The sequence below is a fragment of the Aedes aegypti genome, unplaced genomic scaffold (genome assembly GCF_002204515.2).
Source record: "Aedes aegypti strain LVP_AGWG unplaced genomic scaffold, AaegL5.0 Primary Assembly AGWG_AaegL5_hic_scaff_1270_PBJ_arrow, whole genome shotgun sequence".
NCBI lineage: Eukaryota > Metazoa > Arthropoda > Insecta > Diptera > Culicidae > Aedes > Aedes aegypti.
In genome coordinates this window covers 28,402-41,528 of record NW_018734698.1, presented here as the reverse complement: position 1 = coordinate 41,528, position 13,127 = coordinate 28,402, and the positions used below count along the sequence as shown (strand labels likewise).

The following is a 13,127-nucleotide window of genomic DNA, read 5'->3' as shown; positions in this document are numbered from 1 at the left end:
AGTTATAGTAGAACATGAATTCGGTCTCAAAACTCTTAGCGAAAACTATTTTTACAAACTGGGATCATTTTTTTAATCTAAGTCAGAAATTTCCATATAGCGTTAAACGCCTAAAGGTATGCAACGCCCTACAAATGTTCCGTAATACATTCAATTTTGTTCGATTGATGCTCCATTATCAAAGTTACCCCAAAACAGCAAACCAACTTTCGATTATATGAAACATTATATAACCATTCAGAATAAATCTTTTGGCAATCTATCAGCTGCAATCGATAGTTAGGATACCAGTACTTGTTTTAAAAATATGAATTATAATTCTTTGAAACAGCATGCATAAATACCCAACGAACATTTTTGCTGAATAAGAGTTAAACAAATCACTCTTAAGCTAATTTCAGTTCAATAAACTATTGTTCAGCTACTAATGTTACTGGGGTATTCAAGTTTTCTTCGAAAAAACTATCAAAGTTACCCCGTTTTACGGTACTTTATTAGAAAGAAATAAAATCGTTCGGCACGGTGATCAATTTCATCCTACTGAACAATTTCACCCGAAATTACGGTTGTTTAGCAGTATCATGTTTACATAATATTGTTGATGTGCTGCACGCAAAATAACCATTTGTTGGCATGTCATGCATAATATCACAAAGCTGAACACAACTGTAATTCAATATAACTCACCTGCTTTGCTTTAAATTGCAATTCAGCAACAAATTTTTACACAGAAATTATGTTTCAAATCTTCGTGCGATGATTATTTACATTTTTTGCGCCTAGAGGTAAACGTTCCTTGCAAGAACTAGACGCGATTCAGGCTCAATAACATCAGCTGACAAGTGCATCCTAAAAGTCAACATTGTCGCAATTCGCCTGCCGAGATGCAATACACATAGCACGAGTACATCTGATTCTATAAAATCGCACACAAGTTATTGACGTGCCGCACCTTCTACAGGTTCTACGCAGATTCACTACTTTAATTCACAAATCCTCAAATACTTGATCTTTTGACTGTTTTTATTGAAAGACTTAAACAATGAGTTGCCTCATATGACACTTATTGTTGAATCACTGTATACAGTAAGTTCCAAATTAATTGAGAGATATTTACTGGATTTAGTTATCTCTGTACTAAGCCAAACACAGGCCCAAGTGGAAATCTTCAAGGGTTTTAATCACCATAATGTTGCATGCAAAATTGTACTAGACTAATGAGGAAATTCAGTGGGATTCTTCTCCGGGAATAAGTTGGTGTAATCATATTTGAACTTAACTTACTCATCCAAAACAATTTCTGTCTGAGTGAACATATCATACAGTGAAAAAGGCTAGGATATTTTTATGTATCTTGAACAGAGCGTTACGCGTACACAGAAAGAAAAATTATTGCGGTCTTAATAATATTGCATCGTCATTCTGACAATAAACGGATTTCGATTAAACTAAGAATGATTTTTTATTACTCGCATTTAATTAATTTAATCTGAAATCGAAATTTACAATCAACTTTTCCTTTATCGATATTCCGTATTTAGTTAGAAAACCATAGTCCTCGACAAATTTCACTTCAGGACGAGCTGTCATTAGGGTTCACAAATTTCAATTTAATTGAAATATCAATGAGTTTACCGGCTGAAACATACACTGAGCCAGAAATTGCGTACGAATTTCATAAGAGAACGCTTGTGAATTGATTTCTTGACTGGTTTTCTCTCTTTCATAAGATTCTTATGAAACACAAAACGTCCGATATTCACAAGAAATTCTTGTCGTTATCATTAGAGATCTTATAAATATCTTTATTTTCCTAAATTCAAAGAGCGATTCTCTAAATACATAATGGTCCTAAAGAATTCCATAATTGATATCTATGATCCTTCATAAGAGTATCTTATGATATTATACCTATTTGTATTATGAACGCAATGATCGATGGAAGTTCACAAGTTTTTCTTATGAGTCTCATTAGATGCTTCTTATGTCTTTATTCCAAAAGAATTTCGTATGAAATTCTTACGTGGTTTTTGATAGCAAGTCGACTCTTTTTCACAAGTGTTACTAATCATTGTCATACGCGCGCTTATGAATCTCAATCGTGAATATTTTGTTATTAGCATCTCTCCACGTAATTCATAAGATTTTCGTATGAAATTGTTAAGAAAATCGTACTCCATTAGATTGTCTTATGAATGTCAATGATCAATGCGTTTGATATCTAAAAAGAGTTTCTTATGGAATTATATCTGTCTATATAATGAGTGTTATTTCATAAGTCTGTTGTGGAATGTTATAAGATTCTCGAATGAAGTTAAAAATACTTCTTATGTCGTTATTCCATAAGAAATTCTTATGTACTTCATACGTTCCGTTTCCTCAGTGTACACTCAGGCAAAAATTCTATCGATATTCATTGTTTTGACTTATGTTTATTTGCCACAAGAAATCGGTAAGCATTTCATTATTTCGCCTTATGAATTTATCTGAGTTATGCCCAAGCGTTAGCTCGCTTAATTCATAGAATAGCATTATGAAAATTGACATAAAATGTTAAGAATCCAATTCATCAGCAGTATGAAGTACATTATTATTAATGGCGGAAATCATTGTTTACAGTTCGTTTTTCATTTATATTAAACTATATATTGCATTCAGGATATTATTAAATTTTTTAATGTATTCATCAGCTACAGGTGAGAAATTAATTAGCCAACTAACGAAAATAGAATTTGCACGAACTTCGCCCAGTCTCGGCTTAGCGAAGTGGATGAAAATTCTATATTCATCTAGATTTTCACTTTTTGGGCGTTTCATATTCTAATACAAAACAGACGTTAAAAACCAAAAAAAGAATTATTAGCTATAGTTCATTTAGTAATGTGTAAGCTCAACCATGCGTAAACATATATAGCGATTTTTTATTTTATAAAGAGAGAGAATTTGCGTGTGACAATGTTGACTTCCCATAAATGGATATCTTAAATGTTTATGGTTCCAACGAGGGCGATTGTTTAATGGTGCTCTCTGGTATTCTTTCCGTTTAGGCAGCTTTTCTCGGGATTTGTCCCGCAACCTCAGAGACGTTCTGACGAGGCCCATTTAGTGTTGTTTTTAGGGAAAGCCCGTTATCATGTTAGCTAGCCGTACTGAAAGTAATAAGGAATACGAATTACATTAGTGTGTGCTACGACAACTATATTTTTCTGAACAAAATATTACTAAACGATTTCACATCTATGTCCGCATTAGACAAAGAATTTAGCTTACCCCAGTATTATCAATTGGAACTCATCTTTTAACAATAAAGAATCACTAATTAAATATGTCGACGTGACGATTCAACCATTGCAACTGAAAATGAAGACACAATCACACTATGGGCGGTTTTCATACAGACTGGCGGCCAAAAATATTTTTTCCATCTCATGTCGTATTTATGAGTTTTACGATACGAATTTGATGTTTTATTTTCAAAAACAAGTTTTCGAGACTAACTTTTGAATAGGGCCTATAGCGAAATATTAAACTTTGTTACTTATAATGCATATAAGCCATTTATGCGATTAACGTTGTGCAAACCATTATAAATATTAAAACTTACATAGAAATGATGATTTGAATGATTTAGCGAAATTCAGTTATTTTGTGAATTAGTTTTTAGCTGTTTTCAATAGAAAATGGTTAAAAATATTGGAAAAATTCAAAAAGCCTTAAATCAAAAAAGTGCAAATTTGTGCAACTAAATTCTTCACGATCATTTAGTTTACATCTCAAAGTACCCTTGGAACTGAATTTAAGCCTGGGACAACTTGGGACAAAAAAGTACTCGATGTGTTAACTATAAGCTTATTCGATTTTTTTAACCGCTTTATAAAAAAACATCATCAAAGCCACTATTTTGAACCTTTTTTTAATTTTTTTTATTGTTTCTAGGAAGCCTTTTTTGTAAGCTTTCAAATGGTGTAAAAACATTTTACGTAAGTATTATAGAAAAAAAGTTATATTCATTTGAGTAAACCATAGTTTTTGTTAATAAAAACAAGTTTTTCTCCATAGGCTCAACTTTGGCACCTCATATCTGAGTGTGCAATGCAAATCATGCCCTAATATTTTGGGGATTTCTTAGCAGACATGTTTACAATGAAATGGCGAACAAGAATTGAAATTTGGGGCACATCACTTTTTTGATTATTGGCCACCTGATAAGCCATAGTGAATCAGTGTAAGCTCTTTCAACACAGTGCTCATAATAATAACAACATCATTCACAATAACAACCTTATAACTTTTTCACAGTAATGACATCAATGAGAATCATAAGGCGCGCAATGAAATTTGTATACTTTCACTAAGTTCAGCTTACTTCTTAATTATGATTGCCATTTCAATGTTATGAAATCAATTATAGCCTTATGAAATCGGGTTTTATGTTTTTTAATGTTGAAAATCTTAAGGCGCACAATGAAATTTATATACATAATTTAAGCTTATTTTCTTTCTGGATTATGATTGTCATTTCAATAATATAAAATCAATAAAAGCCTTATGAAATCAAGTTTTGAGTATTTTTTGATGCTTCATAAGGGGGATTTGATGAAATTCGATAATTAATTTGCCTGAGTGTAGTTCAATCATTTATAATATCAAAATTTAAATATTGAGCCACAATAAAATTATGTTATACTTATAGACAAAAATGCTCTTTTGATTAAGTTATAAAAATGTGTACATTTTTCATGTAAATTTTGTTGATTGCAGTTTTTTGTTGAATTCCCGGAAACTGTTCCCGATTTTCTTCATTCAACATCAAGTAAACTCATCACACGATATTCAATTTCAAGCCATAGTCCGGATTGACAGCTGCCCCGCTGTCAAACCGGCTGTCATTCTAGTACTACTTTTCCGACCCGTTCTCTCTTTCTGATCCGCCATTGTGTCAAGTTTGTTGTCCGACGATTTGCTCTGACCTAAAAAGTGAGTTTTTCCGCTGTAAAACAGTGTTTTATTCGTTATTGTCGGTTTAATACGATTACTTATTGGGTTTTGTATCTTGCAGTCACCAAAAATGGAGAACGACGCCGGAGAATTCGTTGACTTGTACTGCCCAAGGAAGTGGTAAGTTTCACCGCAATGTTTTCGTCTGAATTACAAACACGTGTCGATCAAAATCCTACTTAAATTGCTGTTCATTGCGTGGCTCAACTTGGCGGGACCAGATTGTAACTCGGATTTTGGAGAATTGCGTTCCACACCGTCCTCGGTGGCCATCCCAACATCCTTTTTTGTTTACTGATCTAACCTCACTTCTTTGACGTTTCGTTTTGCAGCTCGTCCAGCAACCGAATCATCCACGCCAAGGATCATGCCTCCATCCAGATCAACATCGTCGATGTGAACCCGGCGACTGGCCGTATGCTGGAAACCTCCAAGGTGTACGCCATCTGCGGTGAGATCCGTCGTATGGGAGAGTCGGACGATTGCATCGTTCGCCTTGCCAAGAAGGATGGGCTTTTGACTAAGTGAGTACTAAAGTGTACTATTCAAACCAAATCAGATGAACTAATCTGTTGTTTTCTCTTTCTTTTTCCAGGAACTATTAATTTCAATGTATCCTAAGGGTAAACAATGAAAACTCCGTAATTTAAAAACGTACTTAATGGTTTGATTATATCCGATAGCACTGTCAAAGTAATTGAATTGATCTCGAACCGTTCTAACGATTCTTGATTACAGTCGACAAAGTGTACGTATAAATATTCAACATAGATCTATGTCTACACTTGGATACAATTATGAGCCTTTCGGAGATGAACCAGTCTAGGGCTGAAAATCTCCTTAATAAAGCTATAATAATAATAATAATAATTATGAGTCTTCGGAACCAAGCTGTGCTTCATATAACTTCGTTGTAGAAATTCATTTATAGGTGTAGATCTGCGAAGGGTCTGGGTCATTTGGCATAGCATTTTTTTACAGCCATCTTTTGAAAGCAGGTATATAATTCTGTTTATGCCAAATGGCCCGGTCTGCGAATAAGTTTCAACTCTAGTAACTATAGGGGAGTCTGGGTAGACTTGACCCCATCCTATTTTCTCGGAATCTAAAACAGATTGATTCTAAGTTATTTCGTGCAATGATCTATACGAAAGATATATTGGGTGGTATAAATATAAAGCGCTTAACTTTACTACTTGCATCATCTACTCTCAAAAACAAAATCCACAGAGTATATTACATATAGTAAGGTGGTTCAAAAAATCGTTTTTGCTCCACACCGCACATTCGATTCTAGATCAAATTTTGAGTGTCGTCCCAAAATTGGAGCTCATTTGGATGAAAACTGAGGCTACACAAGCCCTTGAAAGTTTGTATGAGAATTACTATGGAAATTACAAGCATCTAATTCAATCGGTCATAGTGTTTGTACATGTGCTATTGAAAGTTAGTGAAACGCTGATACTGTTAGATACATTCATCAGCTACAACTTTGCCACATTAATTAATTATTCATTTTTGTATCACTGGATACATGCAGTGAAACATAGTAGCAATGATTCGTGTGTGATATCTCTCATTTGTCCCTCTCAAACAACAACAACAAGCTATTTTTCGCGCAAGATGCAGCAATGTTGCCTATTCAGAAGGTAAATGAGAACCATTGAAGAATTCCATCTGGATATACATTCAACTCTCCATATCTCGATATCGAAGGGATCATCGAGATAGGGAGAGATCGAGACAAAGAACATACAGTCAACTCGCCACATCTCGATATCTCTCCCTATGTCGATAATATTTTTCGATCCCTTCATTCTGCATACATTTTTACTCTCCCTATCTCGATGTGATTTTCATTCCCGATTTTCTCTCCGTATGTCGATATACCCATTTTTAAAGGTTACTAGATTAGATTTTGAAGATCAAAAAAATTTGCAAAGACGACATGACGTCTGTTTGTTTGTCAATTTACCTGGTAACGAAGTGATTTTCAATCTCCCAGTAATCTTCAATGATCCCTTCGATATCGAGATGTGGAGAGGCGACTGCACTTTTAATGAATACTAGATGAGCTGCAGTATTACATCATGATTTATCATATAACTTCTAGAAATACAGTCAACTCTCCCTTACTCGATATTCTGTATCGATATTTCCCTTAATTCGATGATTCCAGTCCCTTCAATTTAGCATTCTTTGATACCTCTGTGAGTCGATACCCCTCTAACTCGATACTATCTGTTTCAGTTTCCCATGTAAGTTTACCTCTCTAACTCGAATTTTAATGAAAAGTTGTACGTAAGTGTGGTAAAATTGTATTATTTTTCAAGTTAAAATAACTATTTTGAATGTATTTCGTAAAAAAAAATGAAAAGTTTCAAATTTGAAAAATATATGTTCTGTATCTCGATACCTCCCTAACTCGATGGTCCTTTCAATATCGAGTGAGGAAAGAGAGTTTACAGTATTTATTTTTAAATCTACAAAAAAAAAATTGGATTATGGTAAGGTACCGTGGGGCAAGAAGGTAATGGAAATCGTATAGTTGAGATTCTTCAAATTCCAAAGACTTTAAATTGAAATAAAACAGGTCGTATACATTTTTTAGCTTTAAGCAGTATGCTGAAATAGATTTTTATTTAAAAGTAAAGAAAAAAAAATACAGAAAAACACACAGACCTATACCCCTTGAAACATTTTTTTCACTAACAAATCACCTTATTACGTATATCCATGAAAAAGTTGTGCGTTTACTATCATATTCATTGATATTCTTGTATCAATAAATCTATTTGAATTAATTTCAATAAACGACAATCATTGAAATGATGTACTTGTCAGTAATTTTAAATAGGTGCTGGCCCAGAGTTTACTGCACTAAATTGATTTACTTGACTTTCTGTATTTTGAAACTTATTAATTATCTTGAATTATTTATTTTTCAAATTACTAAATCGAGTAATAATTTTTTGACGATTTTAAAACGCCAAAACATAGAAAATACATATGAAAATCCAAAAAATGCTTATTATCTTTTTCACTGCAATGTAACGTGAAAAGGTTTTTTTTAACACTTCAGTCGTCGCGCTGTTGTATTTTGTACAACAGTGGTGAAAAAACTTCGCTTATCGTACACAGCATCAGCGTGGTGGTTCTGACGGTGACAAACCGCGCGACGACTGAAGGGTTAATTTTAGAACAGATTTTTTTTCTGTAGCTCTGGAGATTTCAATCCGATATTTCTTTGAATCTACTTTTAGTTGCATGATTTATGTCTTCGGTAATGATTGGAATTAACCCTCTCTTTCGCATGGTAGCACAGATGATCCACCGATTTTCGACGAACGCTTGCTAAACTGAATTGGTACGATTAGCTCAATAATGATTAGAATACATTTCTACGCTCATTCGTCTCATCATACATCGAAATAACTGACCTAAGGGTCAAACTATTGAAAAACAATCAAAATGTTTGATAGTGTTTTAGAATAATATAGCTCATTTGCAACAACTTTTGTTAAAGCACTTTGTTTAGAAACCCAATTTTGATAGTTTAAATGTCGAAAAAAGCTGTGCGTTGGTACTTGGTTTTTTTCTGGTAAAATTTTCTGAAATTGATTCATAAAATAGTTTGTAAGTAATAGTTAAAATGGTTATAAAATATATAAAACAGTTGTGTAGTTGTGTTGAAAACTTCGCCAGTGATTAATCCCAGATTTAAGTAATCGTAACATTATTATTAAGTTCTTTCACAAATGAAATATCAAATAATTTCTTTTAGTTTTTCAAATCAATTTAAAAAAAATCTAATAATTTTCACATATGTTCACTTTAGAAACACTTTCAATGTCATCTGTGACAACACCTAGATAGCGTCGATCTGAATACGTTATCTTTTGAGAAGATTTCAGTTGTCAATTCATAAACCATATTGAACACAAAAGCATTTTAAAAACTGAATGTTTATCAAGCATATTTCGTCATTGACATTGTTTGTCCCATTTTCGTCTATTGTGATTATAACATTAATATGTTAGCATGTTCAATTGAATAAAGGGAAAAAAGTTTAATGTGTAATCAACTAGTCTTCACATTATTCAAGTATAATCAGTGCTGTAAAACGGTGAACAGAGTCTGTTCATGCACGATACAAAAATGATACCGCAACGTTGGTTTCTTTTTGTGCGATTGCGTTCTTGCTTTCTTTGCTCACGATCGCCCGAACACATATACTGTAGAGGGCATCGCATCATTTTATTTCGACATGCAATCACGCGTCCGATTCCCTGTGATATTTCTACAATAACATCATACATCGGTCAATTTTCCCAATACTGTCGTAATCTGGTTTGTAATCTATCTATTATAATCATAATCCACCCAATTATTCACAAAAATAGTTATGAACGGAAAAAGAACGGCTCTCTGCTCATCCAGCAATCACGCTCTTTTTACATTTGTTTTGTTCTGGTTCTCCTGTGCAAGAATCTGTGAGCAAATAGGTCGCTGTTGGTTTGTGAGCGTGGATCCTGCTTAATATTGGTTCATTTTGCGTGAACGGCATGATTCTTCCCTGCCCTTAGGTGATGGGATTGACGGTGATTTATCTAGTGATTACATATTGTTGATATTGTGAAAAAATACTCTAATGCTAATATATTGATCGCGAAAATAATCGTAATTATAACTTATAAAATGTAAGCTAGTCTAATGTTTTAAGTTAAATAATGACATGTGTTTCAATGCTTAAATATATTTTACACTTGATTTATCACACCTTCAGCATGAGTTTAGTTACTGTCGCATGATCTAACACCAGATAACTACGCGTAATGCTGGAGGGACCGGCAGGGCCTACTACAAGTCTCTACTAACACTCAAATCACTAACAAGACTGGGAAACCAACGATCACCTTCATCAGTAGCACTATTTCTAATAGTAGTATTAGTTCAATATACATAAATCTTTTTCAGTAGACCACGAGACGCAAGAGTGGGTGCGGGTGGTCTCTGCGTCTCACAGGTCATTGAAAATAGACATTTATGTTAGGTTCACTAACAATGTAGTAATTATTACCATATTAATACCGTAAGGTGCCGGAATTCAGCGCATCGCCTAAATCCGCGTATTTGGTCCAAAATTAGTCGAAATTTAAGTAAAATTCTGAAGTTTGCCCATACCGCTATTTGTATATGCTGATAATGCATCATGATTCCAATTAAAATTATCATTAACAATAATTTACGATTTTTGAGAAATATTCCAAAATGTTCTGAATTACGGCATTTTACGGTATTGCGTTCTTTAGTAAAGTAGGTTGTAACGGTATTATAGATAGTTTAGTAGTGTTACTGATATATGTATAATAATTAGAAAACTGATGGCACTGTTGTTACTGAAATGTTTCATTTTCAAATATCTTTTATAATATAATATTGTTGAACAAAATGCTGTGATTTAGAACTTATTTAATTCTCTTCGCAGTTTTGCGCTACTTTGCATTTATCACACCAACACTGGCGACATTAGCGTTCTTTGGGAAGTATTTCTGTTATGTAGTAGTTATCTCTATCTATTATTCTAAGATCATAACATAATTATCGTGAGCGTAGTAGCGGATATAACATAGAAGTAGCTTTTGTATTTGTAGTTAAGGTATCATCACAGACAAACAGACGTAACACGTAAGAAATTTCCATCGACCACGCATTTAACGATCATTTCAAATTCGCTATGTTACAAATCTCACAACCAGAGGCGCGCGCATCGTTTTCCCTCGTGTTTGACGTTCCACACTACCGCCATCTGCAGGTCTTGTTGCACAAAACAGTGTTTCGTGCAAAATGCTCACCAGATGATGATGGTGTATACTGGGCGATGGATTTTCATGGAATTTGTTCTAAGTGTTACGTCTGTTTGTCTGTGGTATCATGGTATCAGTTCCCTGTCCTTTGGTTCAGAAAGGGGTATGGGCGCGTTCTGCCAACTCGGTCGAGGCAGATTTCTTGTGTGAACAAGTTACAACATGGACGTTCTAAAGTTCCAGAATGAAGTGTTGTGCATTTGAAGATGGGATGGATTCGCGTTCGTGCTTTACTTCTGCTTATCTATAAAGTTATATGTAATAACCGACCCTTAGCTTAACTATTTAAATTAACAGTTGCAAATATAATAATCGTTTTGAGCTTACTAACATGTAGTCGCGTTAATTTAATCATAATGATCTTTTATCTACATCCGTCGAACCATTCTGAATGGCCGTTGTGAGAATATCACCAAGAACTTCTCACATGCAATAAAGCTGGATTGTCATACATTGAAACATCAAGGTTCTCGCTCTTTCGGATTCATTTTTTGTTGTTTCAGGGATTATTATCGTGGGAATCCAAAGAGCGAATTTTGTATGACTTCAATGTACGTCAATACTGCCATAAAGCATGTAACAATCACTAACATTCCTTCTCTCTTTATCCTTGTTTTCATATCTAATCCGCTTCGAGGAATAATTCATCGAAGAGGAAAGGCATCTCTTATCATGGCAGCGTAATGGTCGAGAAAACGTCGGTTTGCGGTCGCATCTCTCCATCCTCGGTTCTGCCCCACGCTCGCCAAATCGATACGCACTTGATCCGCCCACCAAGCTTGCTGCACTCCACGCCTTTGTTAAGTATAAAGTTTCTGTAATCATTGAATACTAATTGAAAGGTAAATCAAATGAACTTATTATTTAACTAATAACAAATTTGTTCCACAGAGCGATTTACAAAACATCACACAAAATCCCTCCTTTCACATATCCTTAGGCAAAACACTTCACTACCGTTATATGTATGACTGATTCATGTTCTTTAGACCTTGCATCATTCATACGTGTAGGGGAAGTCTAGAGTAAAAGCAAAACTTAAAGAACCTTCTGGTCAAAGATGTTGCGTTGCCTACTTCCCAAACTCCAAAACCCCCGGTGTATTATGGAAGGTGTGAGTTTTTAAACTTATGCTGGAGACTTGGCCCCTGACCCCCTTGTACATCAATAAAATAAAATAAAATAAAAATAAAATTTTGCGTGAACGGCATGATTCTTCCCACCACTGAGTATAATCTTCTACAGATAACTCTTCCTTACTAGATATTCCATATCTCAATATCGAATTAGAGAACCATGGACCAGTGCACGAGTTCACTATTTGACGTTTGAGCGGTGCCGAATTCACTCGTTGCCATGGTCACATAAATAACACGGCACCGCTCAAACGTCAAATAGTGAACTCGTGCATTGGTCCATAGTAAAAGTTGGTTTTCATGGCTAACTCGATGGTCCCTTGGATCGCTGTTGCACTGATTTTGTGATCTGTAACGCCATACCTCCCTAACTCGATGGTCCCTTCAATATCGAGTTATGGAGAGTTTTTTTTTTTTTTAATTCGTTTATTTTAAGGCTCACACGCCGTATTCAGCTTAACAGAGCCGATTATCATTTTCTACATTGTATAGAACAATCACAACTAAAAGTTTATTTATTTTTGCTTTTTTCATCTGGTGATGAAAACATTTCCGCATGGTCCGTGTTTGGGGAACACTGACTGGAGCAAGCCTTTTTGGTTCTACACCCTTTGTTATTCTGCCTCGATCGCCGTCGCTTGTATGTTGCACCATTGTATTCGGATGAAGAGTTCGAAGCACTTTCATCATCGGTCCAGTCATCGTCGTTGTTGTGTTCGCTATTGTCGTTCTGTGTAGCTTGAACTGGTTCGGGAACGGGAGATGTAGTTTTTTGCAGGTTATTTGCTATCGGCGGGAAATCATCCTGCGTGAACAAACCGTCAGGTGATTTTGTTGCCGTCGACGTTGGTGGACTTCCATTTGAAGTAGTGTTTGGCTCCTGACATTTGCCAGGATGGGACGATTGGTCAGATTTTGGCTGGCCATTGTAAGTGACCATTGTGTGTTCATTTTCAATGGTAATGAACGATGGGATATGTCGTAGAATGTTCATTCTTAGAACCCGCACTCCGTTGGAAATCCCGGGAAAATAATGCTTCCATTTTTCCTTCCGTATGGAGATCACCTCTCCATACTTCAACATATGGTCCGCAATAGTGACGTGACTCATCGATGGCGGAAGATC

General features: G+C 34.9%; 1 protein-coding gene across 1 annotated transcript; it reads left to right on the top strand.

Annotated features, from left to right (window-relative positions):
* Positions 1-4,824: 4,824 nt before the first annotated feature.
* Positions 4,825-5,651, top strand: LOC5564931 (40S ribosomal protein S21). Its single transcript, XM_001649222.2, has 4 exons — positions 4,825-4,977; positions 5,060-5,118; positions 5,331-5,522; positions 5,594-5,651. Exons 2-4 carry the CDS (start codon positions 5,069-5,071, stop codon positions 5,601-5,603), a joined length of 252 nt encoding a protein of 83 aa, XP_001649272.1. The 5' UTR covers positions 4,825-4,977; positions 5,060-5,068; the 3' UTR covers positions 5,604-5,651.
* Positions 5,652-13,127: the final 7,476 nt, after the last annotated feature.